At 44.3% G+C, this 27,711-nt stretch overlaps 1 protein-coding gene across 6 annotated transcripts in view; it reads right to left on the bottom strand.

Moving 5' to 3' along the window:
* Positions 1 to 22,927, bottom strand: part of ETV6 (ETS variant transcription factor 6) — a 241,205-nt gene extending 218,278 nt beyond the window's left edge. For 5 of the 6 annotated variants that reach the window (XM_009424865.5, XM_009424867.5, XM_054664080.2 and 2 more), the window contains exon 1: positions 22,451 to 22,927. In XM_009424865.5, coding sequence (XP_009423140.2) covers positions 22,451 to 22,483 — 33 coding nt within the window. In that variant the 5' untranslated portion in view covers positions 22,484 to 22,927. The remainder of the gene's footprint in view (positions 1 to 22,450) is intronic. The other variant, XM_063786350.1, reaches the window with a different exon arrangement.
* Positions 22,928 to 27,711: the final 4,784 nt, after the last annotated feature.

Genomic DNA, 27,711 nt, shown 5'->3' with positions numbered 1-27,711 from the left:
GCAAGCTTTGTCTCACCCCATTAACGGAGGACAACTGTATTAGCCATCTGAGCCCGAGTTCCCATGCTACTTAATTGCTACGTCGTTGTGTTAACGAAGTTAGGAGGGGGGCTGGCAAGAGCGTAAATCACCTTCACGTGCAGATATTTGTGGTTTTATTTTTCCTTTTGCCAGCTTGTCTCTCTGTTTCAATTGCCTACCATCTGCCTTTGAACAATCTAAGTGCGAGCAGATAGATTTTATTTGGAGGATGAAATGCTTTGAGCTCATCCTAGCAAAGCATTTTCATATACTGGTGTTCAGGGCATTTTCTGTTTAATAGGATCTCAGAGGCGATTCGATTTGGGTTGGGAGTTGGTTCCTTCCAATACTCAGAGTACATTGTCAAATAAAAACCTCCTGATTATATTTTGCGACAGAAGGAACAGGGTAGTCAAGGGTCCAGAAGTCACCTCTCACCTTACAATGAGCCCTGGAAACACCCCACTGGAGTGCAGGTGACAAGGCAGACAGGTAAGTGTTTTATGCATACAGCCTAGTTCCCACTCCACCATCCTTCATTCATTTTCAGCTTAAAAAAAAAAAAAAAGGATCAGATCCAAACATGAAGCACACAGGACCTTCTGATTTGTTTTTTTTTTTCACATGACCTAAAAACGCCCAATTAAAAAGTAGGTTCATTCACTCAGTTCACCTGGTTGAGTTTTTCACACGAATAAGATTATTTTGACTTGAACCAATCTGTTATTTCGAAAATACAGCCTAAAATAAAACTAACTGCTGGGTCAAAAGTCAATATACACTGGTGGGAGTCAGGAGATCTGACTTCTAGTTCTAATATGGCAATAATAGCCTTGGAACCTTCAGTAGGTCACTTAACCGAGCTTTGGGCCTTGGTCTGAAATTCCTTAAAACTATAGCTCTAAATGTCTAAATTCTGTTATTCTAATGAATTTATTTATTTTTATTGATACATATTAGATGTACATATTTTCAGGGTACATGTAATGATTTGATACATTTATAATCAAATCAAGTTAACTGGTATATCCATCGCCTTAAATATTTCTCTTTCCTTTATACTAGAAACATTCAAATTATTCTCCTTAAGCAATTTTAAAATGTACAATCGATTAACATGAACTATAGTCACCCTACTGGTCTACTGAACATCAAATCTCATTTCTTTCTATCCAAATCTAATGACTATCTTCTGAATTACAAGTGCCTCACAGTCAGAACTGATTGGATAGATGTCAGGATGATACTTGCCACAGCCCTTTATTTTTGGGACAGGAGACCCAAAGCATTGTACAGCAAACCCCAGGTTTAATGAAAGAGGCAAAAGAGACAAGGCTGCCACCTTGGGCCTCTCTCAAAAAGCTCCCAGAACTAGCCACTCTAGCAGCAGTTTTAAGCTAGAACCCTAATTTCCTTCTCTCTTCCCCACCCCCCGAACCTTACCCTTTTTCAGGAACAAGTGGGATGAGAGCAGGGGAGAGGAGGAGGTCCCTGTCTTGGGAAAAAGAAAGCCCCAGGAACCTTTAAGGTTTGGGTTATTCCCATCACTTTTTAGGGGCAGGACAGTTAAGGAAAAGCAAGAACAACCCACAATCCCTGCTCACTTAATATCCCTCTCCAAAAAATATGAGTTTTAATAAAATGCTAGTGACTCTTCATTATAAATGATTAGAACCCAGAAAAGAATATTTTTAAAACCCTGCAAGGCAAGTTTCAAAGTGTAGTACTTACTGAAATGTCATGCTTTAGGTGGAATAATATTTCACCTACCCATCTATCCATATGAAAGCTATTAAAGGCCACTTCTCATTTACAAAGAAAGAATTTGTATGTATGTCTGACCTGGTCTTAAAACTGATCCTACAAGCCACCTCCCTAAATCTTCTCCCCAGTTATACTCAGAAGAGTGTGAGCTTCTCTGCTTTTGTTCCTAAAATGCTGCTGCCCTATGGTGGGGTTAGACTCCAGCAGAATTTCCTCAATCCCTTCCATTTAGTCCCAGGACAGGGTGTGTTACAAACAGGATGTCACTACCCTTATAGTGAAAAATGTTACAAATGAGTAACTATAGTTAAAGAATATAACTACTTGAGTAAAGGTTTGAATAGGAATGCCTACTTAGTTATTGAAATTACAGCAATAATGAGTTTCTAAGACCACTATTTGAAAAATTGGTAGCCTCAAACTGGGTTTCTTACCCAAACGAAGTAAGACTCATATCAATTACAAAGAAAAGGGTAATTTTTAAGCTTTTACTCTACAAGAATCACATGAAGTACTTCTTAGTTATTAGAAATTTGAAATTATTGTAATCAAAAGCTGCCCAAAATCTACTGTTTTTCCCTTCTTCCTGAAAGGCGTGCTTGATACCAAATACTATTATGTCCACTTGACAAATTTTGGCCATGAAAACGGATATAATCTCTAATTGCAAGAATACAGTGTATCCCCGAAGAACAAGAAAATTTTAAAGAAAAAAAGGAAACGATGAACTACAAAATGAACAAGCCCAGGTGAACAATTAAGTACTAACACAGTCATTTTGGGAAGGAATGTGATTGGGGTAGAATCATCAAAAAGCAGAGAGAAGGGCAAGAAGATGGTGTGAAGATGAGTGAATGGCCGCCGGGGAAGAAGGGCCTGCAGGTCAGGGGATGAGGCACACCTGCTTGTGAAGATCTCATTTCGGCACATCCTGCTTTAAAGGTTTACAGGCCAGACGTTACGTGCTGGTGGCGACAGTTTCTATTTTGGGAATACGAATGAATATATGATAAAATGAGGGAGGACCAAGATTATTTTATATTAATAAAGGAAAAGAGGGTTCCTGTATGAATAGAACATGAATGGTAGCTCCCCAAAATACCTTTACAGAGGTGATGGGAAAGAAAGGCTGGAAGAAGATGGGGAGGGACCCGGGGAGGAGGTGGAGAACTGAATGGTAAAGCTAAGTAAGCTAATAATAGAGGCAGAAGGAAGTACTGCGCCACAGGAGATAGAGATGTAAAGGCAGAAAAGCAGGCGAGCCTGGGAATCGTTGGTAATTATCCTATTGCACAAGAGGCAGCACAGCCGGGGCCTCAAAAAGAAGAAAGGAAAGAAAGAAAAGAGAGAAAAGAAAGGAAAGAAAGGGAAGAAAGGAAGAAAGGAAGGAGGAAGGGAGGAAAGAAGGAAGGGAGGAAGGGAGGAAAGAAGGAAAGGAGGAAGGGAGGACGGGAGGACGGGAGGAAAGGAGGAAGGGAGGGAGGAAGGAAAGAAGTCCATCCATGTTCCTTCCCCCTCCTCCCACAGTCTTTTGGATCAGACTTCGAAGTCACTTACAATCCAAGCTTGAGATTGGCAACTGCGCACCTTATGGTTAAAGAGTTCTACTATGATTTGTGAACAGTATTTTGATGTTTGGGGAATGCATATGGGTTTGATGTGGTGTAAAGCCCGGGAAGGGGGAAGCAAAGCCCAGGAAAGGGGAAGCAAGTTTAAGGAAAACTTTTAAAAAGATATGTGTGCATGTGCACGCGGGTGTGTACAGAATTAGACCTAATTTTAATTGTCCCACAAAGTAAGAGTTGCAAAGAGCTGTAGGGATCTGAAGACGTGGCCCTGAGCTCAGTACAGCGCACCCAGAGGACAGCCAAGTACAGGAGCAGACGGGCAGCTGCCTCCCATCTTTGAGCACAGGGACGTGCCAAAGGAACCAGTCTGCTGGCCCACAACGTCCAACGTCCTGCTCTGAAGATGGCCAGTAAGGAGGTGTGCACTTGTGTGTGTCTTTGTTTAACAGAGGTAGCACACCTGGCCGGGCAATTGTGCAATAGGAAGCCACAGGGGGAAAATTTCTTCCTGATCTCAACTTGCGATCAGATTCCTCCCTGAAGCATAACGCTTAAGTGTCCTTGCAACTTTCATCCAGAAGAAAGAAAAACATACTAACTAGCCCTTCTCCGACCCAGCCAGGGATCATAAAAATCGAAGATGTTCAGAAAAGACCCTTGGCGTCTGTGCTGTCTTTGGAAACTGGGTGCCACCTTTGCCACATGGAAGACTAGTTGAAAGGCTGTTCCTCTACAGCCCTAATCTCACATGACACTCTTTTCGATAGAAATAATTTGTTAGAATATAACGGCATATCCTTTTGTAAGGCTTGCCACATCAATTTTTTTAAAAAAAAACAGTGCAAAGTCCTTTACCAAGTCACACATCACAATTTAGAATTTGGAAAGTACGTTAGCTTTTGCTGGGTGGAGGGAGGGGAGGGTGTCCCTCCCACACATCTACACAGGGCACTTGTTATTGCATTCTTATTGGCATTTCAATCACTCTTTAAGAAAAGGCTCATGAAATTTTCTCCAATGCAGGTCAATTTTTAAGCAATTTCAACTGAAAACAATGTCCAACAGACCTATAGTTGTGGTAGTTCAAAAGTCTGTTCTCAGCTGGTTGTGGCGGTTCACACCTGTGATCCCAGCAATTTGGGAGGCTGAGGCTGGAGGATCACTTGAGTCCAGGAATTCAAGACCAGCCAGGCAACATCGTGAGACCTTGTCTCCACAAAAAATTTAAAAATTGGCTGGGCATGGTGGCTCACGGCTGTAATCCCAGCACTTTGGGAGGCCGAAGCGGGTGGATCGCGAGGTCAGGAGTTCAAGACCAGCCTGGCCAAGATGGTGAAACTCTGTCTCTGCTAAAAATACAAAATTTAGCTGGGCATGGCGGCGTGCACCTGTAATCCCAGCTACACGGGAGGCTGAGGCAAGGAACTGCTTGAGCCTGGGAGGCGGAGGCTGCAGTAAGCCCAGACCATGCCACTATACTCCAGCCTGGGCGGCCGAGTGAGACTCCATCTCAAAAAAAAAAAAAAAAAAAAAAATTAGCCAGGTATCATGGCACACACCTGTAGCCTCAGCTACTTGGGAAGCTGAGGTGGGAGGATCGCTGGAGCCCAGGAGGTCGAGGCAGTGAGCTATGATCATGCCACCGTACTCAAGCCTGGGAGACAAGGCAAGTCCCCATTTAAAAAAAAAAAAAGAAAGAAAAGAAACCACCAGGTTTGTTCTTCAGCAGGTTGCTAGAACCAAGACCATAATCTGCCATGGAACTAAATGGCGGATAGTCTCCAGATTAGATTGTGACATACTAATTCTTAGGAACCCTAGGTTCATGAGCACCAAGCCCTAGGTCCCTGTGTCCTCTGAACACTGGGCCTGGTAAGGCTGTAAAGGGAGGGGAAGTAGAAGGGGAAGGAAATGGCTTCTCACTCAACAGCCTCAACAGTGAAGACATTGAGCAAGGGTTCTGGTAGCATTCATGGAGGAAACTTGAAGTCCATAATAGAAGCTTAATAAATACCTGATGATTAAAAAAATTCTGTTCAACTACTATCCATCGGCCTTCCTCTGTGCCAGGCACCGTGCTGGACACTGGAAATGTAAGCAGCACATTGTCTGAGGATGAGGTGTGTACGCTGAGTGTTTAAGAGGGAGCACAACTTCCATGGCTGCCCCTACCTGAGCAGCTTCTTAAATGTGTATTTTCACATTCATATACAGACCTATGCTTTCTGCTCCCTAAGTGGTCCAGATCAGCACCCGTAACAACTCTCAACCTACTGCACAAGCCCTCGAGGAGCCCATCTGAGCAAAGCAAGAGGACCCTTAAATGCCCTGAGTGGACAGACAGGCCAAGAGAAGCCTCGTGGAGACTGACCCACCTGCAGCCAAGATGAAGTCAAATCTGGCAGGGCTGGCAGGCAGCTGCCGTGTAGGTCTGCAACAGAAAGCCCCCAGCAGGCGGTCAGGAAAACTTGTGACAGTTTCGGGGAAACTGTAAAAGGACTCTTGCTGGGGTCTGGTTGGGTTCAGGAAGCTAAAAGTTTTCACATATCCTAATGCCCTGAATCCCAGCTGTACCTCAATGGCAACAGAAATAGGGAGAAAACGAGCTATTCAGGCTTGTGTGGAAGGCCCAGTTTGGTCTGCTTATATCTGAAAGTAACCTGATTTCTCCCAAGTGGTCCATTTCACACTTATCAGATCACACTTAATCAGATTCATAACCCTAACACACTCTCTTAAGACTGCCCTCTTTAAATAAATGTCACTGGGCTATCCACTGTAAACAGCAATGTTGAGGCTGTCCTACCATCCGTAAGGCATAACTTTGAGTTGTTTTTCTAGTCCCATAGTATGCCCAGTCATTCTCACTGGTTTAGTCCCTCCAGGCAATCTATTAGGAGTAAAATGAGAGCTCCAGAGAGATCTTCATCTCAGATAGGGTAGGAGAGAACATGGGCTGTACAAGAGAAGACTGGAAAGAGCTGACTCAAGTAAGAGAGGGATTCTTCCCTTGACATGGAAAGGCCAATCACAGACCTCAGAGAAGTTTCAGCAAGCCGTGCTGCTCTTCCGGGTTCTCTCTCCCTACTAGCTCTTAGAGGAATGGGGTGGGGGAGCAACTGGCAGCCCCATACGGTGGTGACCTGCCACTGGGTCCCAGATACCACAGCCAGCTATGGCCAAGACCGCACACAGCTACAACAAACAGCCACTGGTTCTCTCTCCCTGACCCAAGAGGCATCCTGAGCCACATCAGAAAAAAGGATGATCAGTTAATACATTCATTTATCTTGGGCTGTGTCTGCTGTTTCTGGCACATCCAGCCTGAAGGTTCTCAAGCTTCTTCTCCAGCTGTCTATATTCCCCTCTAGAAAGTAGGCAACTGAGAAGGAGAGCATTTGTGAGTGCCCTGTGTGTACATATCAGTACTTACGCCTCACAGGAGCCCCTTAGGTATGGGAGGTGGCAGTATGTTCGCCCTGACATGGAGTCCTGATATGTTTCAAAACACAGGTCTCTACCTTTCTTCTTTCCTCAACCCTCACAGAGTATTTGCTCAGGATGTCAACTGTGTGAGGTCTTTATCTTACATATCAAAGAGCCTGGCACCAATTAAGTCCATAACAGAAGCTTAATAAATACCTACTGATTAAGAAATTCTATTCAATTAATGGCCATTGGCTGTCCTCTGTGCCAGACCTTGAGCTGGACACTGGAAATATAAAAATGAACCCATCAGACTCCTGTCCTCAGCGGGCTTTCACTCCAGTGTGGATGATAATTCAAGGATAACTGGATTGTTGCCAATAACAGAAGCAAGTTCAATAAGCCACGGGAACACTGTGCCCAGCAGCAACAGGGAGGCTTGAGAAATGGACTTCCAATGACAAATTGGCTGCCAGGCAGAAAGAAGATCGAGGGAAGATTCCAGGCATAAATGTTCATTACATGGGCTGGGCATAGTGGCTCATGCCTATAATCCCAGCACTTTGGGAGGCCGAGTTGGGCGGATCACTTGAGCCCAAGAGTTTGAGACCAGCCTGGTGAAACCCTGTCTCTACGGAAAATACAAAAATTAGCCTAGTGTGGTGGTACGTGCCTGTGGTGTCAGCTACTCGGGAGGCTGAGATGGGAGAATCACCTGAGCCCAGGAGGCAGAGGTTGCAGTGAGCTGAGATTACTCCAGCCTTGGCCACAGAGCGAGACCATGTCCTCCTGAGAAAAAAGTTCATTATGTGGTTGGAACATAAGGTGGAGATGATACTAGAAAGGTAGGCACTAAAGGGCCTTGCAGGTGACAAGAAGCTGGGGTTCATGCTACACTGTGGTACTGTGGTGTGAGACAGAGAGTAACAAGATCACATTTTTATCTGCAAAGAATCATTCCAAGTTGTGTTGGGGGTGGGGACAAAATGGAGGAAGGAAGATCAGAGAGGAGACAACTGAAAGGTCTGGGGCCAGAAGGAAGGCAGTGACAGCCGGTATGGAGGAGAAAGACGAGTATGCACCAGACTGCCTGGCAGGCTGGAAAAGATGGCACACCTGCCCTCCCAAAGCTTCCATTCCAGTAGCAGTAAGAAGCAACAAGTGGAAGAGTCTGCTAGTGCATCGTGGACCAAACAGGGGTCACAGTTCGCTAACCTTAGTCCTGGATGGCTTTTGTGGCAGTGCTGGCTTTAAGTTGGCCTTAGAAGAATGACAGAGAGGTGACTTGAGAGAACCATTCATTTACTACCCTTCTTTTGGCGGTTCTCCCCTGTGATTCGTATCCTGGTTTTATTTAGCCCTATCTTCATAAGACTCTTAGATTCTTGTAACAGAAACCTCCACCAAGAAAAGCTGCCATCTCCTCTCATATTAATCCCACTCATCAACATCTCTTGGCAGTTTCTGACTTATATGGGACAAAAATAAATAAATAAAAACAATAACAATAAGACTCTGCCAGGCTAGCAAACTGATCCAGTCAGAGGATTATAAGAGACACCTGTTTTTCAATACAGCAGCTGCTAACACAGCAGAAGCATGGCATCGTAGTAACAAGAAAGAGTTCTCTTCCATTAAAAACCCAATAGTAGCAGAAACTGGCACGGACTGATGTTCAACTATGTCACCTGAATGTGAAAAGGAGTTCAAATACGACCAGACACATAACAGGAGCCCTGCTTTGCCAACGTGGGAACCCAAATGCTAGTTTGCTGATGGGGAGGTGATTTACCTATTCATCCAAGTACACTAAGGCACAAATCCTTAAAGCAGCTATTAAATACTTAAGAGTGTTATCAAAAACACACTGAAGCTTTTTGAAGTTTGGTTGATTCATACCCTGTGGCTGACCAAACACCTCTTCACTTAAGCCAGCTTAAAAAAAAATATTGCCCAGTTTGGAATGTAGACACTAACATAGAAGCACATAAACAACACTTTAAATTATTTTTTCAGTTCACCACTGAAGACAGACAAGACACACACACACACACACACACACACACACAACCTACCAACATATAAACACCACAGGCAAACTATCTCAAATGTACAATATGTACACATTACCTTTTCAGACCAGACCAGGGAGATGCTCTTAGAAACAGCTTGTTAACAGCCCCTCACATTGCTGTTTAACAATCCGTTTATAGCCCATCACAAAGCCAGGCCTCCAAGGAGATATATTTTACATCTATATGTTAGGTTTCTTCGCCACAACAAGGCTGGATTTTGTGTAATCTTTTCCTCTATAGGCTAGAAAACCGATTATGCCATAATTTCTGCAATTTATCATCCCATGAGCATGCAATACATGTGGCATATATGCAAACAGAGTCACAAGCACAAACCCTGGAATAAATGCAGGACGGTGCCCAAGAAAGCACAAGCCACTCCAGATAGGTCTGACTAAAGCTAAAAATAGCCGGTAAAGGCATTGTGTCAGCTACCCTCTCACTGTCCTCCCTACAGCGTGCTAATTCTAACCTCCAGTGTTGGTGCTTAAGCTTGAGCCTTTGGTAGCTGTACCTAGGAACCGTTCCCTAACCCAGGAAGCTACTTTCTAGGTGTTGGAGTATGCAGAAATCGTTCAATGCACTGCAATTATTAGTCCATTCATGCACACAAATGCAGATAAAGACTGAACCTGAAATTGTGCATTTTCTCCTAAAGCCTGCCATTTGTGCCCTGGGGCACTAGGACCAGCTGAGAGATGTCCCTTTTGGCAAATGGTATAACAGAAACCTCTCAAGTGCGAAGCATGCTCAACTGCCCAAGAACCACCCAGCCAACAGGACTAACTCTTGCCTTACCCTGGCCGGTGTGCAGCAAGAAGTTTCTCAAAGAAGCACAATCTTGTCCACACAGACCCCACTTGAGGTCCCAAAAGATTAAAGGGAGTGCACTCTCATAATATGAGACCCTAGGAAGAATCACAGACACCAATTTGGGGACCAGGGCTGCGAAGAAAATTCTTTCCAATTATCTATTTGGCATTTAGTCTGGCAGAAATATGTGCATAAAGGAAGAGTAACTGAGTTTTCCCAAACTCAGCCCTGCAAGTCATCCAAAAGTGCGCCCAAATAAGAAATAGGCTGGGGGTTGTGAACTCACATTCACCTATAACCTACATATAAGCCAACCAAGAGGCAGAAGACTCTATTCTCATCTACCCACACCTCCTCCATGGCGAACCTTCAAAGACCACAGCTGAAATGAAAATGCACACAGACCAACTTTCCCTTAAATCAGACTGTTCAACATGATGGCTAACAACGAACGCACACACAGGCATTCCCCCTAGTTCGGAGAAGCTCCATTTGGCCATTTTACCAAGTTTTTCAAGACACAGAAATTCTCAGAAGAACTGGCTAGTGACTCTCAGAAGAATGTTAGTGACTTGTGCCACTGGGCCCACCTCTTCCCTCTTTGCTGCAATAACAAGGCCTTTCAGTGGGACCTGCTGGCTCACCTACCTTTCTTCCTTCTTGCATTTTTAAGGTTTTTTGGTTTTTTCCACTCTGGGGCCTTATCCCACATCTCTCCCAGCAGGGCAAACTGCCTTGCACCCAAAAGATAAGTAAATATACTTGCTGTCTATGTCAGTGGCTCCTTGTTCATTTTCTAAGGGTAGGTGGCTTCAAAAAGATAAAGCGTCGGGAAGGGTGGGAACATGCAAGACAGGTGTACTACCAGGTGCCCTACTTGAGATGTCACCTAACACCGAGGTCCTTTTGCTCATTGCCCTGCCTGTCTCGGCGAAAGTTAAAGATACTCTTACAGCACGCTGCACAAGATTAGAGGATCTTCACCCCAGCCTTGCTGTGCTCGCCAACATTCCCCCTGGATTCCATTGTGTTCCAAAGCCACATCTGACCTACAGCTGACTTCTGCCTGCAGAGGAGCACACCCTCATCTCCTCACTCACAGCCCTGCCAGACGCAAGGAGCCTCAGAGATGCAAAGAGGCAGAACACAAAATTCAGAAAGGGAGCCTTTGTTTCTTTGGTTCTCTGAAGGAAAACGCTCTTACCTCACCAACAGGTATGCTCTCTCCTTCCACCTCACCCGAAAGTATCAGCGTCAGCAGATGAAGGGAAGGACTAAATGGCACAAAATCAAAGGAGCTGGCTGCTGTCCAGGGGACTGGAGGTGTAGTCAGCCAAATCAGGTCATTCAGGTCTCAAAGTCGGGGAGAACAGGAGACTTACCCAGCCTGAAGAATCTGTCACCCAGACTTTATCCCCAAAACAACAACTCTCCCACTGGGTTCACCCCACTTTGAATAAAGACCAGATCAAAAGGTGCAAAGTGAGAGTGTCCTGCTGTTCCCAGCCATCGCTGGCCATTAGTGGCAGTCAAGACCTATTAGTCAGGAGAGTGACGGGTCTCAAAAGTGCAAAGCACCAGTCAAGTGAACTCATGACACGGATCTTTAAAATCTCCCAGATCTCAAGTCAAAACGAGGACAAAATGGCTGGGCGCAGTGGTTCATGCCTATAATCCTAGCAGTTTGGGAGGCCGAGGTGGGAGGATCACTTGAGCCCAGGAGTTCTGAGAGCAACCTGGGCAACAAAGCAAGACCTCGTCTCCACAAAAAGTTTTTAAAAAAAGTAGCCAGGTGAGGTGGTGCACCTGTAGTCCTAGCTACTCCAGAGGCTGAGGCAGGAGGATCACTTGAGCCCAGGACTTTGAGGTTACGGTGAGCTATGATCACGCCACTGTAGTTCAGCATTGGTGACACAGCAAGACCTTAAAGAAAAGAGGATACAGCAGTTACAAAATGCACCACGGATCCAATCCTTCAGATGTGCCATTTTTCCAAAACCTGTCACAGGGACTTGGGTTATGAGTATCCAAAGAGGCCCAAAGAAAAAGAACTCACCTCTGTCCCTTTGGGTGCCTGGTCTGTGATCCCAGGTCAATACATGAAAATAATTAGCAAAACCACAGAGGTGAGCCAAGAGACACTACCATGAGGCTTACTCTAGCAGGAGTCTGATTTGATGGCCAAGGGCAGTTTGGGAAAGACAAATGGTCTGGAAATAACAACCAGCAATAAACTTGAGAGAAGTTTCCTTCCCTAGTCTGAGTTCTTTAAAGCAGTTAACAAAAGAGCTTAGCAAATTCCCACCATGTCCCCCATCTCCCTTTTTTTTTTTTTTTTTTTTTTTTTTTTGAGACAGAGTCTCACTCTGTCGACCAGGCTGGAGTGTAGTGGCACAACCTCAGCCGACTGCAACCTCCACCTTCCAGGTTCAAGAGATTCTCCTGCCTCAGCCTCCCGAGTAGCTGGGATTACAGGCACCTACCACCACACCCGGCTAATTTTTGTAGTAGAGACAGGGTTTCACCATGTTGGCCAGGCTGGTCTTGAACTCCTGACCTCAGGTGATTCACCCGCCTCGGCCTCCCAAAGTGCCGGGATTACAGGCGTGAGCCACCACGCCCCGCCCCATCTCCCTTTTTATGAAGTCTCCATAATACTTCCTCCTGTATACCCTAGTGCAGATCTACTTGTCCACATATTAGTCACTAGGCTTGAGACCGTACTTATTCTAAATTGTCTCTTTGATTTTTTTTGTTGATATATAATAGTTGTACATATTTTGGGGGTACATGTGACATTTTGATATCTGTGCAGATGGGTAATGATCAGATCAGGGTAGCTGGCATATCTATTGCCTCAAACATTTTTCTTTTGTGTTAGGAACAGTACAATTCTTCTAGTTATTTTGAAATACACAATAAATTATTGTTAACTCTAATTTCCCTATTGTACTAATGAATACTATAACACATTCCTTCTATCTAGCTGTATTTTTGTGCCCCTTCGCCAACTCCTCTTCATCCCTTGACCTTGATTCTTCATTAGAGACCCTGGCACTCTTCCAGGCCACACCTGCAGTGAGGTGGGCAGCTCTGGGCCCTCCCTCTTCCTTCCTCACCTCTTAGCAGTGCCAGAACTTCCCCTGCCACAACCCAGATTCACACTTTCACCAGGGAAACAAGAGAAAGTATTGGGGGAATGGTTAACTTCAGAGACAGGCTGTTCTCTGGGGTTCGATTTTTTAAATTACGAGCCTTACTTCTATCTGTAGCTCATTTTTTCCAGGAAATGCTTTAGAGTCTGCATGTCATCTTTGGTTATGGCAATCTTACGTATAGGGGACGTAAGTGAAGCAGGATTACTGACCTCATCAAAGAGATAAGTCCTAAGAAAGATAAAGTTACACGGCCTGTCATAACCCAAGGGAGAGGGGACAGGGCAGCTGAGAAGAAAATCACAAACTTCCACTTGTGGTTTCCAGAGGACATCAGAGGAGCAGTTTCTCTCCAAACCTAAACTCTTGCTTCAAGAGTATTAAGTAGCCCACACTTATTGCATGGGGGTAGGAGGGACAGGTGGGTAACATTTTCTCCACAATTCCTCAAAAAAGGGTTATTTTCCAGTCTATAGTTCATCTTCCCATTTGCCATGTACATACAAAGAATGACTTAGGATCGAATTTAGGTCCACAGCAAGAAGAATACAACTGCTGAAAAGAGACACTTCGGTCCCCTCACATCTGCTAGAGAGGAAGGTTTCCCCACGCCCCAAAGTAACAAACTTGGCCTTTTCAAACTCTTCTGTATAATTAAACTTCCACGAAGGGCCATCTACTCCCTGCTCTTGAAAGTGAACATTCACCAGCCCACAGCAAACAGTGTCTGTTCTGTGGTCAGACAGACATGGAACTGCCTGTTAAACAAAAGCAGACTGGAGGATTGATGCTCTCTTTCAAGTCTCACCCCAGTCACAAATAATAAGCAACTGTATGAAGGAGCAGATCCCTGAATAGGTTCAAATACTTGAGCGCTGAGTAATAATGCTAGTTAGACTCACTGTACACTACTTCCAGACATAGGTTTTTTCCTTTTCTTTCATCTCTGGAAACTTATTCAGAACCACATTAGCTATTCCTTCAAAATTCTGCTGTAAGATGCAAAAGGCATTTGCTATTATCATATAATTGCACTTGGCTCATCTCTCCTATTATTGAGGCTTGTATTCAATTAAAGTTAAAATAAGAGCTTTTTTGAGCACTGACTGAGTGACCCCAGCCCTGTGAACAACTCAATGGGATAGTGACAAGAGCACTGTGCAGGGAGTCAGCTGACTCGGGAGGCCTAGATTTTAGTTCAGATGGCACCACCAACTAGCCACACGAGCTTGAGCAAGGCCATTAACATCCCTGGCCGGGGGCCGGGGACAGTGGCTCACACCTGTAATCCCAGCACTTTCAGAGGCCGAGGCGGGAGGATCAATTGAAGTTGGGAGTTTGAGTCCACCCTGGCCACCATGGTGAAACCCTGTCTCTACCAAAAATACAAAAATTAGCCAGGTGAGTGGTGCACAGCTGTAATCCCAGCTACTCAGGAGGCTGAGGCAGCAGAATTGCTTGAACCTGGGAGGCAGAGGTTGCAGTGAGCTGAGATCTCGGCATTGCACTCCAGCCTGGGTGACAGAGCGAGACTGTCTCAAAAACAAAAACAAAAACAAACCATCCCCTGGCCTCTGTATTCTCAACTGTATAATGTGGGCACAGAACCAGAAAATCTGTAGCCTCTTCCAGATCCATGCGTTATGGAGGATGTATAAAGGAGGAGGAGAACTAACTTTTTAACAGTATAAAGCACTACATTGGGCAATGTACATATCCCAACAACCCTAAGAGACACATTTTTATTACCACTTCAGATGAGTTAACAGGTTCATGATTAAGTAGCTTGAACAAGTTCAAGTTCAGGAACCAGGATTCATGGGTCTGTCTACTCCATTGTCTGTACTCTTCCCCTAGGAGAATCCACAGCATGGCAGTGAGGTAAAGCCCTTTTCTGAGCACCTTACAATCTCCTGAAGGGAAGTCAGCTTTACAGGTAAGAACCAAAGAACAACATAAGACAGAAGAAAATGCAAGTCAAAATCGAAAGACGTGGTGACTGGGACTACACTGTGGCAACACTAACACCATTGAGCACACTCACCAACTGGCACTCAGCAGGGCAACGCGTCCTTTTTGGGTCATTCAGGAAATGAAGTCGTTTTCCGTATATCTGACTCCCACATACAAAGGGAAAATACCCCCAGGGAGGCCATCAGGCCTCACGAGCTTGCAGATGCATTGGCTACCTCTTTTGTGTCTTCATGGGGGAGTACTTTTCATAAATCATTCATCCACATAACTGAAGCTTAGCCTTTTAAAACTTAACATTATTCTTATGCCAACCATTTTTGTTAGATATCTTTCCAAAATACATTGCATTCTTTCTTCACTTCTTAAATCTCATAACATGAACTCTGTCTTTCACTTGGAAGTCACAATGATGAACACTAATATGTCATGTGAATCTTCAAAAGGAAGCTATGCTTTCTGAATTCTTGCCTGCTTTTTCTCATTTTTCCTCTGCTATGGTCTTAGAGGAACATGGACCTAGGATGGAACGCTGATTCTGACTCTGGCTTGATCAGTTAGGAATGTGATCTCAGGCAAGCTCTTTAAACACCACAAGACTCAGTTTCCTCATTTGCTTCATGACAAATTTGGATAACGCTCTCTGAATCCCCTCATATTATCTCCACAACACATCTCTCTCTTTCTCTGTTTCTTTCCCTACATTTGCTCTGAAGACTCTCTTCATTAGAGTCGTTCAAAATCAGAAATGTATACAGTCAGATGGCCGAAATGCTCTCTTCATTCCAGGAAATTAGAACAGGCGAGTTGGGTCAAGCCATCGAGATAGGAGTCAAAAAAAGATGATTCCTTTTGTTATAGGGGAAAATGAGGGAATATCTGAAATAGATTCCTGGAAATCACATAATATTAAAGATGTACATGAGAGATGGTTTAAGAAAAACAAAAATTTGTGTTTATGGTTTGTGTGAAAAGCCTTAAAAGGAAAAAAAAAAAAAAGTTGTATAAGGAGAAGCAACTGACCAGGAAGTAAAAAGCAGGCAAAGAAGGTGTCTAGCCCGAGGCCGGGCAGGATGAGGACACAATCTCTCAGATTTCCAACCGCTTCATGAAGAAGCCATTAAGCACCGGAGGAAGCAAGAGAAAAACAGAAAGAAAAGAAAGGCATCTGAGAAAAACAAGGGCCCAAAATGAAACCCATCAGAAGACAAAATTTCACCAGAGGACATTAGAGACTGGGGTAAATATGGAAAACTTAGACGTTCATTCCACAGTGGGTGGTGGCTTTGTGTGACCATCTGGTTGTCCCCGCTACTTGTGTAATGGCTAGGAAGACCCATCTTCAGAAGAGACCAGGAAGCAGAGGAAATTCAGAACCTCTGCAAGCACTTCTGCCAGCTCTATTCCTGCCTCTCATCTCAGCTTATGTAACAATCCACCAGCCACCCGTCACTTCAAGTTTCCTAATTTTCTTCGCAAAAATGGCTGCACTTTGGAATGCCCTCATAGAAAATACTTTGGAATTAGAGTCCCACAGTAGAGATTCTGGCCTTAGCTTTGCCACTTACAGCCTGCGAGGTCTTAGGCCAATACATCACTTAACCTCTCTGGGCTTCAGTTTCCTCATTTGTAGAATGGAGAGAAAAACTGCATCCCTAGAGAGCTGTGAAGAGTAAATGAGATAATGTATATAATGTATATAAAACAGCACAAGGACCAGCATGCAGTAGCATTCAATAAATGATGCCGGTGATGATGATGGAGGAGGAAGAAGGAAAAGGAGAAGAAGAAAGTGTTTTGTAATAAATCACTATATAGCTGTAAGCTACAACTGGTTGTTGTAGAGCAACGGCCACTAAAACAGCAGACGAACACCTTTAATTACAGAGAATTTACAAAGTTTCAGAAATGCAAGCATTCTACAGTTTCCTGTAAGCGAAATCCATAGGGCTGAGTGAGCAGTTATGCTCATCTGAGAGTCCACACTTATCATGGGGCAATACCTTTTCTAATCAAGCCCCTCGCCCACACTCTGGGAATTCCAGATCATTTAGACAACGACCAGGCTGAACTCTGTATTTTTACTAAGAAGAAAAGGTTATCAAACAAATTAACAGAGCAAATAAAATGTGTGGTAATATTTTGACACTAAAGGAACAGTTCCAAGCACATGGTAGCACTAGTTTCTACCCAATGGATAATGTGGAACACATTTTTGCCTATTCATTGGAGCGTTCCCTGAGATGCCCCAGTAAGCAACACTTTTATTAGTTTGGTTCCTGTATGTTTGGAAAATCAATAAAAATGTGTTTGTTTTTGAATAGGCTATAATTCTAACTTTTTACTAATTTAGTCAGTCTTTCTGTCCCCACATACTAGGTTTGGCAGTGAACAGTCTTTAAGCTGGGTCCCTTTTGGTGTGGGAACCCTGAGTAAATGCACACTCATTCTATTCAACAAATACACACGGAGATTGGTTCCCAACACACATCTAACAACAAATATGGAAGTGGTGGACCCTTACCTGAAAACAAGCTCCAGGATTGTCTCTAAAGTAGTATTCACATAGAACAAACATGTCATTTCTATATGGCACACCCTACGGGGCTTCATCTGACACTGAATCACTCGGCTGGGAGATCCACACCAAAGGGCAAGTTTTAAAAATTGGTGAAAAAAATGAAACTGCTGTGTGAGTTCCTCTCAGCAACCCTGTGCCCCCACCTTGCCCCCAGCTCTTTCCTGGTGTGCACAAATACAGCTGCACTCAGAGGAGCAGAATGTGACTTAGCTCTACCTGCCTCTGGTGCTCACATCTGGGGTATTTTTTGCCCTTGACTTACTTATCCTGAGGAGGATAGCTACTTCTCTAGGGCCAGCTGCCACATTTTTAGCTTTGACTGTTTGAAACAGGGAGCTTACTACACAGAAATTAAAGTATAAATAGGATTGTCTGACCCTTGATAAAAGAGCCTACGGCCCACCCAAGGATTCCTCAAAGGAGTCCTAACAGCAGATAGGGGGCCTTCAGCCCAAAACAGAACTTGCAGGCCTTTGTGCACTGTAAAAAAAAAAAAAAAAAAAAAATATATATATATATATATATATATATATATTGCTGCAAATAGTGGTGCCAATACAAGTCCGTCAGGCCCTTCTTCTCTCATCCCCTCCCTCCTACTACTTCCTCTTCTCACACCTGACCAGACCCCAGTGGCCCATTTCTACCCCCACATACCATCTTCCTTGGCACATACCCCCGTGCCCTCAGACCAGCTGGCTTGTGATTAAAATGGACCAACCTAGGAAGTGCCAGAGAGAGTGAAGCCTATTATATCGAGTTTCCTTGGCCTTTTATAGGGACACACCATGAACCCAGAGAATGCAGTGGCCTAAGAACCTGTAGGCCTGTGTCCTCCAAACCTGGCTCACTCACCCATGGGTTGAAGCAAACCCCTTAGCTCTCTGGATCCCCTCCCTGTAAAAAATAGAGGAGGTTGGCCCAGGGGATCTCTAAGGTCTCTCAACCCTGAATGTTTGAAAGTTCCCTGATTCTATTGTCAGAAAAACTGGGGGGCACTTAGAAGCCTGCTAATCTGAACCTGTTAAAGCAATTCCTTAAGCCCCTTTGTTGTACCTTTTCCTCCATTTCCTTCTTTGTTATTTTTGACACAAAAGCAGTTTTTGAGAATTTTATCAAAATAATAAAACATTACGCTGGACGCAGTGGCTCACACCTGTAATCTCAGCACTCTGGGAGGCTGAGGCGGGCAGATCACTTGAGGTCAGGAGTTCAAGACCAGCCTGGCCAACATGGTGAAACCCCCATCTCTACCAAAAGCACAAAAATTAGCCGGGCATGGTGGCGGGCGCCTGTAATCCCAACTACTTGGGAGGCTGAGGCAGGAGAACTGCTTGAACCCAGGAGGTAGAGGTTGCAGTGAGCCAAGATCGCACCACTGAATTCCGGTCTGGCGACAGAGCGAGACTCTGTCTCCAAAAAAAAATTATAAAACATTATTGTATCAAAATTCTATTAATAAGAATTTGAGGACAGACCCCCCAGGAGTGCTCTAGCCCTCTTTACGGCTGTAGTGGGCCCTATTGAGTGCTTTCTGCAAGCAAGCCAGTGGATGAAAGTGTTACGTCACCCTGAGGTTACACGCAGACAGAAAGAGGAAAGGGGGCTGGCCTCCTCCCACCTCTCACTTCATTCACATCAGCAAACATTACTGAGAAATATTTCTATGCCAGCTGCCAAGCTAACTACTAGGACACCAAGATAATCATCACTAAGCCCAAGGAGCCCAGAGTCCAGAAGGGGAGCTCGAAAGAGTCTCCCAGTTAGTAGCAAAATTTTAAAAACCAGATTTCCTTCTGCTATGAAAGCTGACTGATAAGGACAGGAGGGAAGGAGGGGACTAGAGACACTGTGTGACTCGTTTTTGGATTCTGGTTAGTCCTGGCCCACTAACAAGCTGTGCCAAGCCTGACAAGGGACCGTGTCTGCTAGGCCACAACCACCTTCCGCTGCAACTTGGTCAAACTTAGAACTGAAGAGGTGACTTGAAGGTGAAGGCTGATGATGGAAAAGACAGCCTCTTCCTTCTTCCTGTGACCAGCACAGTCAGCCATGCAATCCTCTTTAAAATAATTTGACTTTTTATAGAGAGTTGATCCTTTCCTTCCATTTAAACGACCCCAAATGGTCAGGAATGAAGCATTTGAACTTCCATGACAACAGTGCCACAACCTTCAAGGGTTGTGGGACAGACCCCCCCAGGAGTGCTGGAGCACTCCTGCTTTCTGCAAGTCGCGTGTAGAGAAACAATAAGGCTCAGTGAGAGTTTCAGTGCCCTTGGAGTAGTCAACCTCTCTTCTACCGTAAAAAGTGTGTGTCTGATATTAACTTCCCCAGGTGATGGGAGCAAACTTATACAGTGCAAAAGAAACAGAAAAGCCCTTATCAGGCATTCATTGCGAGCGGCCACATGAACCATCTTTACAAAGGCGTCACTGATTGACCAATTCAGAAACTTTCACCTTGGAAACTCCACCCAAATCGGACACTACTCTTTTCTAGCAGAGCAGGCACTGCTCAGAAATAAACAAAGTACTTCCCTCTGTGGCTGCATCTCACCAGCCGCTGAGGAACTGTCTGCCTGCTGACCCGCTACTTGTAAGGAATGAAAGCAAGTGAGGACGGTTTCAGGAGTGGAGAGGAGGACTGGGAAAAACCTCTCCACAGTGAGAGCCTTTTGTGTCACAGGAGTTCGGTATATCAGGTTCATCAGCTCATCCTTGAAAACCTCCGACATTCGTTCTTCACTACACAGAAAAGCATATTGTTTACTGGACTCTAGAAGCAAGCAACTTGCTTGTGGGTTACCAGCAAACATTTTTTATTATGCAGTCACCGTACCACATCCCAAGGACTAAATGAAACGCAGCACACATCACCAGAACATTTCAGATGACCTGGAATAATCCCAGTCCTTGATCTCTAGTGCTTATTATTGGAACATTGAATTAAACAAACTCCATGGAAAGATACTCTTCACATACGTTCACCTAGACACATGCAGTCTAAGCAAATACATAATGGTTCCATAAAGAACAATCCAAAATAAAAGTGATTCTTTCCTTTCTGGTAAAGAACATTAAATCTATTTTAATTACATAGAAGTACACAGTAATGAAAAGAGGCACCCTGAAAGAACTGAGTTGTAAGCAATAAGGAAAAAAATGATATGCAAATTACAGACAATTTTCATGTTGCATTTAAGAACGCGTTTTGCTTGGGATTGGTTCTGTATGTGAGTAAGGCAAGGGACTGTTGTACTCTTTTTCCGACTGGAGCACAATGAAACAAACCACTCAGTAGCAGTCTGCAGCCAGCACACCACCATAAGCCCATCAGAACGGTGGGGATGCAGTATAGAAGAGGATCAAGAAACGTCACAGAAAGCATTGTTTTTGGTTGTTTTTGCCCTAAAGTTACTGATCTGTAGTTGGTCCAGATTTTCCTGATGTCGGGTTTATTGCCACTGAGCCAAATACAATTTATTTATTGAATATCCTACTATTTAGTTACCTCTATGTTATGAAGCGTCAAATAAATTAGATTATCTATACCGCAGGATTTTCCTGAACTCTGTGTAGAATCTAATTTATACCGCAAAAGAAACTGGTTTTGAAGTATTAATATCAAAGTACCCTAAGTTCTTTAGTGTGGCACGCCCCATGCCCACAGACATACTGCTACCTCCAGTTATATACAAACACAAAAGCCTAAAAGTTCCATTAGGCATTTTTGTGAGGCAAAAACAAAGAAGCCCAATCCACCTTTTGATTTCACATTAGCCTAACCTCAAACCCATGAATATCTTTTCTGATAACAAACACCAAAATGTGATTCTAATTATAAAAAACCTAGTAAGCACGTATGATGAACTACTGCGTTTCCCCTACACAGACTCTAATTGAAAGGCAGTGTTAAACCAGGAAGGGTTTTTCTAACTCCCCACAGACGAAGAAAACAGGTTATTTGTTCATTGTTGCTGTAGTGTCCATTCAGTGAACACACATTAAATAGGCCAAACCAAAAACAAACTTCAGCAGCTTCAGCCTCTCACAAGAGCGGAAGGCTTTCTACCTGGGTACTGGTGGAACAGCGAAATGAATAAAGTGTACAATAAATGCAGCGATGGGAAAAATAACACGGGTAGATGGATAAATCATCCTGCCTCCCAATGGTGGCAAACTTTACAACAACTTTTTAGAAGCAACAAACCGCAGCACCACAGTCTTTACAGATATATAGACATGCATACACACAACTACTGGGTAGCCCAGCAGTGTGTTTACAAACATCTACCGCCCTGCATTTACAGAGTGCTGCTTAGATAGCCTCTCTGCACTGTCAAACACAGAAGGTCATTTTGCCTGGTTGCTTAGTTCTTCCTCTCCCTCCATCACAGGAGTTTTCTACTTTGGGATTGCTCAACTTTCATATGGATCGGAGTAAAATAACTATTCAGCAACTTTATTCACCTTGGTTTTAAAAAAAAATTCATTGTGCAATGCCTAGGAAAAGCTGACACCAGGACTGTCTCTCCGACAGCGCTTGCAATTACAATCAGACGAGGGGGAAAAAAATCCTGTCTGATCAGACCCAGAGAGTCCTTTAAAAGAATAAAAAGATTCTATCGCAGTGGAAACTGAAGAACTTTTTTTCTAAGACGACCACCCCTCGGGAACAAAAGTTATATTTCAGTCACATGTTGGGTGTAGGAATAGGGAGCAGGTTTTTTTTTTTTTTTTTTTTTTTTTTTTTTTAAGCGCACTAATTACGGGGGTGTTTTACGGTTCTGGAGACAATCCGGGTTGCTCTGACCAATTGTGACCGGCATTTCATTGTCAAAAAGCAAGGGGGTGGGGGCCGAGGAGCCGGCAGGGGCTCGGCGAGGGGGGAGTAGCAAGGTTACCCTAAAGGGTACAGCAGCCGCCGCGAGCTGCATCTCCTTCCCTCGCGCCCCAAATAATTTCCTGCGAACAGAGCAACTGCAACAGCCCGCTCTGAGGAGCCCAGCACGACTGCCCTGGCCGGTGCAGCTCAGGGTTTCCACCACGTAGAAGGAGGGGAGAAGATTTTTACCTTAATGCTACACTGAGCAGGAGTCTCAGACATGTCTCACAGCGAGAGAGATCAGGAAGTTCTCAGGTTTTTTCCACTTTCCTTTCCTCTCCCCAACCCAGAAAGGCTCCACGGCCAGCCAGACGCGGTCATTTAAGAAGTTTCTTCCAGCATCTCTCCCGGCAGCCGCCCCGGGGGTCTGGAGCGCGCGGGGCGGGGCGGCCGGCGGAGTTGGGCGCGCGGGGCGGCGGGGGCGTGGGAGCCGGGCCCGAGCGCGGCGGCGGGGTCTGCAGGTCGCGGCGCGGGGACCCGGGACGCAGCCCGGCCGGCCTCCCGGTCTCTCCTCCCACCCGCAGCCGGCGCCCCCGCCCCCCGCCCTCCCGCGGCTCTCCCTCGCTCTCTCGAATGTTTTCCTTCCTGGAAGAGAGAAACTGAAAGGCAGAACTGAGAAAGCGCTTTGCTCATTGATCTTGAGAGTTTCAGTGCAGAAACTGACGTGAATTCCCAGCACTGAGCTCTGCCTCTTAAAGGAGCCACCAGGAAATAAAAGCTCGGGTTACAGCCCGGCATCAGGGAAATAAAAGCTGCGCGGGGGAGGGGCGGCCGCGGGGGCGCGGGCGGAGGAAACCCGGGTAGCGGGGCCGCGTGGGGCCGCGGCGGCGAGCGGGGCGAGCGGCGCAGCCCCCCAGGCCGGCCCCCGGTGCGGGCGCCCGCCCTCCACGCCGCGAGACCTCCCGCTGGCCGAGCCAATTTCCGGGCTTAAGGAAGACACCTTTAAAAAACGTTACACTGTGGCCCCAGACACCACAAAACAGGTTTTATTAAACTCCTCCCACCTCCCCTGGCTCCGACTCTTGGATACATCGATGTGCACAAGGGTTTTGAAACGTTTCACTAAGCGCAGATGCAACGAAAGTAATTATCTATGAAGGGCCATTCCGGTTAGGACGCGGAATCCGAAGGAGGAAATAAAACAATAGCCTTTGTTCTGCTTCTCGACCGCTGCCTCTTTAAGAGAATCCACCAGGAAATGGGAGATCGGGTTACAGCCTGCACACGGGGAAATGTGGGGAGAGCGGGCGCCCGAGCGCGACGCCGGAGACAAAGCCGGGGCGGCCGCGCCGCAGACGCTGGGGGACCGTCGGGCGGGGGGATTCCCGGGGAAGGTGGGCGCCCCGGAAAGAGGTGGCGCCACGCGCCCGCTCGGGGATGCGGCGGCCGCGGGCGCTTCCCGAGCCGAGCACGCGCTCCGGGAAGGGAAGGCTGCAGGGCAGTTATCAAAGGCAGCTGAGTTCCTTTTCCTGACCTCCCCCTCCTGTTTCGAAATCCACTGCCCTTTTAAAGAAATAGCGGCCGCTACCAACCGAAATAGGTGACTCGACTACAAAGTTGGCAGGACGTGTTCCTGCAGATAATACCCCTCCCCAGGACCGCTTCTCTGAAACCGTCATTGGCCGGTTGATTAGATGGCCCTGGGATCCTGCAGGGGGAGGAATATTTGGTTGGAAAAGCAGTTGAGGGGGGTTAAGGCCGTTGGGGCTGAAGGGTCTAGCCCTGAGCACAAGTGATCTGATCACTCTATTATTTTTATTATTATTTACACTCTCTTAAAGTGTCCACCACAAAAAACTGAGAACATTATCATTATACTTAAATTCTAACCTTGTTAGCACATATTGGGGGTTTAATATGTGGATGTGTAATGTAAAAGGAAATTTGTTATAATTTCTTAATAGAGTAATATATTAAATATGGTATAAATATGTATATACGCATATATACCCATATATGTTACCTGCACTGGACCAGGACACATTTCCCCGAGTCTCCCCACCCTACAGATTTTTCCTACCCACTTTCCTTCACCTCTTCACATTATCAAATGTGTTGAGACTTGTACACACAATATTTTTGTTCACACATTGATCAGATCATTACGAACGAGGCTAGGGTGGGAAAGAGTGCTGTTGCTGGGATGATGGGAACTGGTGGTTGTGAGCCTCCAGGAACCTGAACAGGTTTTGTCAACTGGTAGTCCTGCCCTCTCTCCAAGAGATCTCTGTCTTGTCCACACCGACTCCTCTGCCTTTGACCACCCCCTTCTCCCCTTTAACAATTTTCTGTATTCTTTTGCTTTTTTTTTTTTTTTTTAAGACGGAGTCTTGCTCTGTCGCCCAGGCTGGAGTGCACTGGTACGATGTCGGCTCACTGGAAGCTCCGCCTCCCGGGTTCACGTCATTCTCCTGCTTCAGCCTCCCGAGTAGCTGGGACTACAGGCGCCTGCCACCGCGCCCGGCTAATTTTTTTTTGTATTTTTAGTAGAGACGGGGTTTCACCGTGGTCTCAATCTCCTGACCTCGTGATCCACCCGCCTCAGCCTCCCAAAGTGCTGGGATTACAGGCGTGAGCCACCGCGCCCGGCCTCTTTTGCTTTTCCTAATTGATGTTGCAGACATTGGTTCAGATGTCCCATTGCTAGGTTATGTCTTCCACATCACTTAGCAATGTGATCCCTGACAACACAGTCACTAAGCTTCCGTAAAATGGGGAGAAATAGTACCTAGCTCATAAGATTATCTTATTAAATAAGAAAATATATACAAATGCCTCCTTAGCAGAGAGCTGCACAATATATGTGCTCAATTCAAGTTGGCTACAATTATTATTTAACCCCAGGACTAAATTAGTTCTCGACTTTTCTTCCTAACTCCTCCTCAACGTCTACAAGTGATTCATAGAAGTAGTAGTTTGAAGTAGAATGTTTGTGGTTCCAAAGCAAAAAACATAGTTGACAACTGTAGCAAAAACTACATTTAGACCAGGGGTTGCCAATCTCTGTAAAGGGCCCAGCTGTAAATGCCTTAGTCTTTGTGGGCCAAGAGACAAAATTGAGAATGTCAGGTAGATACTTATATAACACGAAGAAAAAAAAGTTCACAGTTTTTTGTCAATTCAAAGTGTAATAATAGCAATTTTAATACAGGTATAATAATGAAAGGCATGGAATTCTTTTGGGGGGAAAGTAACATTTCACTTGGTGTTCAAAGTGTTCTTTCATAAAAATTGACTGCAGATGTTCATCTATTAATGCTGATTTTTTATGAGATTTTATGTACTTCATTTTTGAAATGTCTTTCTACCCAGACAGATACCGCCAAATACTGATACCAACCCATGAGCACATGATTTTACTTGAGTGTATTCATTGCTTAGAAGGCATTTCTAAAATTCTATTAGAATTCTATAAATTCTCTTGATATTTCCCCTTTAGCATGCCATTACATTGCAGATTAATCACTTCCAGTTGAAGGTTAAATGGAAGCTTCTCAGTTGCACAGTTAAGTAAATTTTAAATATGAAAATTTCCTTTGCACTTGCATTGAAATTCAGAAAACACTGTTGGTACTGTAGTTTGAGTTCAGAAAAACATAACTGCTGCAAATTTGTGTTGGAATGGAGATCTTGCTTCTTGTTTTAACTTTTGACAGCATGAGAAGTGTGTAAAACAGCTTGACATTATTTGTGATTCAAACAATGTTAGTTGTGTCAAAATGATTTTACTGCAGTTTAAGTTTTGCATATAAGCTCTATTTTGCCTTGTAGTTTTAGGTTAAATTCATAAAGAAACATTATTGAGTCTGTAGTAAAAGCTTATTTGCAGAGCCATTCAGTGTTCAATAACAGTGGTTGAGGGAAGTTTTTCTCATTCATTCATTTCCATTTGTCGCTTGTTTCTCTGTTCCTTGTTTTCTGAGAACTTTTGGGTAAATTGGATTTTTTTCTTTCATATTCCATTTAAATTACTAGATTGTCTTTTTAGATTTTCTTCTTTATGTTAAATATGGTGGTTGCTTTAGAAATTACAATTTGCGTATGTTATTATCACAGGCTACCTTTAAATAATATTATTCTATTTTATGAATCTGTAAAAAAGTTACAATGTAATTCCATTTATCCCTCTCCCATCCTCTGTATTGTTGTGTTATATTTTACTTCTGTTATAAAATTCATTTTACATTGTATTTTTATGGTATTTAGAAATTTGTAAATATATGCATATAATGAATGTATTAAAGTATGTCTCTTTTTCATTTGCCCAGATATTTATCCTTTCTAGTACTTTTTTATTCCTTTTTGCAGATCTGGTTTTCCATCTGGTATCTTCTCTTTGGCCTCAAGAACTTCACTCAGCATAGCCTGTGTGCTGTTTGTTGGAGAAGTCTCTCAGCTTTTGTCTGCCTCTAAATGTCTTTATTTCATGTTCACTTTTGAAGGGTATTTTTACTGTATGTAAAATTTTATGTTGACATTTTCTTTTCTTTCAGCACTTTAAACATGTCATTCCTCTTCTGACTTCATATTTTGCTAAAAAATCACTTGTAGTACATATTTTGGTGCCCCTGTGTACAGTGTACACTTTTTTCTGTAGCTGCTTTTAAGATCTGCTCTTTAAATTAGGTTTTCAGAATTTTGACTATGATGTACACACAGAAGTGGTTTTCTTTGCATTTATCATTTATTCTCCTTGATGTCAGCTGCAGTTATTGGACCTGTGGGTTGATATCTTTCATTAGTTTTAGAAAATTGTCATTTATTATCTGTTTGAATATTTTTACACCCATTCTGTTTGTTTCCTTTTTTTATTCTTAATACAAGTATTAGACCATATATTATTGTTCCACGTATCTCAAATACTCTGTTTTATTTCCTTGTATTTCCTTTTTTTTTTTTTTTTTTTTTGAGATCAGCTCAGGCTGGTCTCGAATCCTGTTCTCAAGCAATCCTCCTGTCTTAGCTTTCAAAGTGAGATTACAGTGCTAGCCACCACACCTGGCTTGTTTCAATTTGAACGCTTTCTACTTATTTCTTTCTAAGTTTTCTTCCTCTGATTTTTTCCAATTTACCGTTAAGCCTATGTAATTCATTATTTACTTTCTTGCTCTGTCTCCCAGGCTGGAGTGCAATGGCAGTCTCAGCTCACTGCAAGCTCCACCTCCTGGGTTCACGCCATTCTCCTGCCTCAGCCTCCGTAGTAGCTGGGACTGCCACCATGCCCAACTAATTTTTTAATACTTTTTAGTAGAGACGGGGTTTCACCCTGTTAGCCAGGACCATCTTGATCTCCTGACCTCGTGATCCACCCGCCTTGGCCTCCCAAAGTGCTGGGATTACAGGAGTGTTCCACTGTGCCCGGCCTGATGGTTTCCTTTTTTGACTACAGATCATATTTTCTTTTTTTGTTTTTTGAAATGGAGTCTTGCTCTGTCGCCCAGGCTGGAGTG

This window comes from Pan troglodytes, chromosome 10, assembly GCF_028858775.2.
Source record: "Pan troglodytes isolate AG18354 chromosome 10, NHGRI_mPanTro3-v2.0_pri, whole genome shotgun sequence".
In the NCBI taxonomy this organism is placed as follows: domain Eukaryota; kingdom Metazoa; phylum Chordata; class Mammalia; order Primates; family Hominidae; genus Pan; species Pan troglodytes.
Note: the sequence above shows the minus strand (reverse complement) of the source record. Positions and strands in the feature narration are given on the sequence as shown.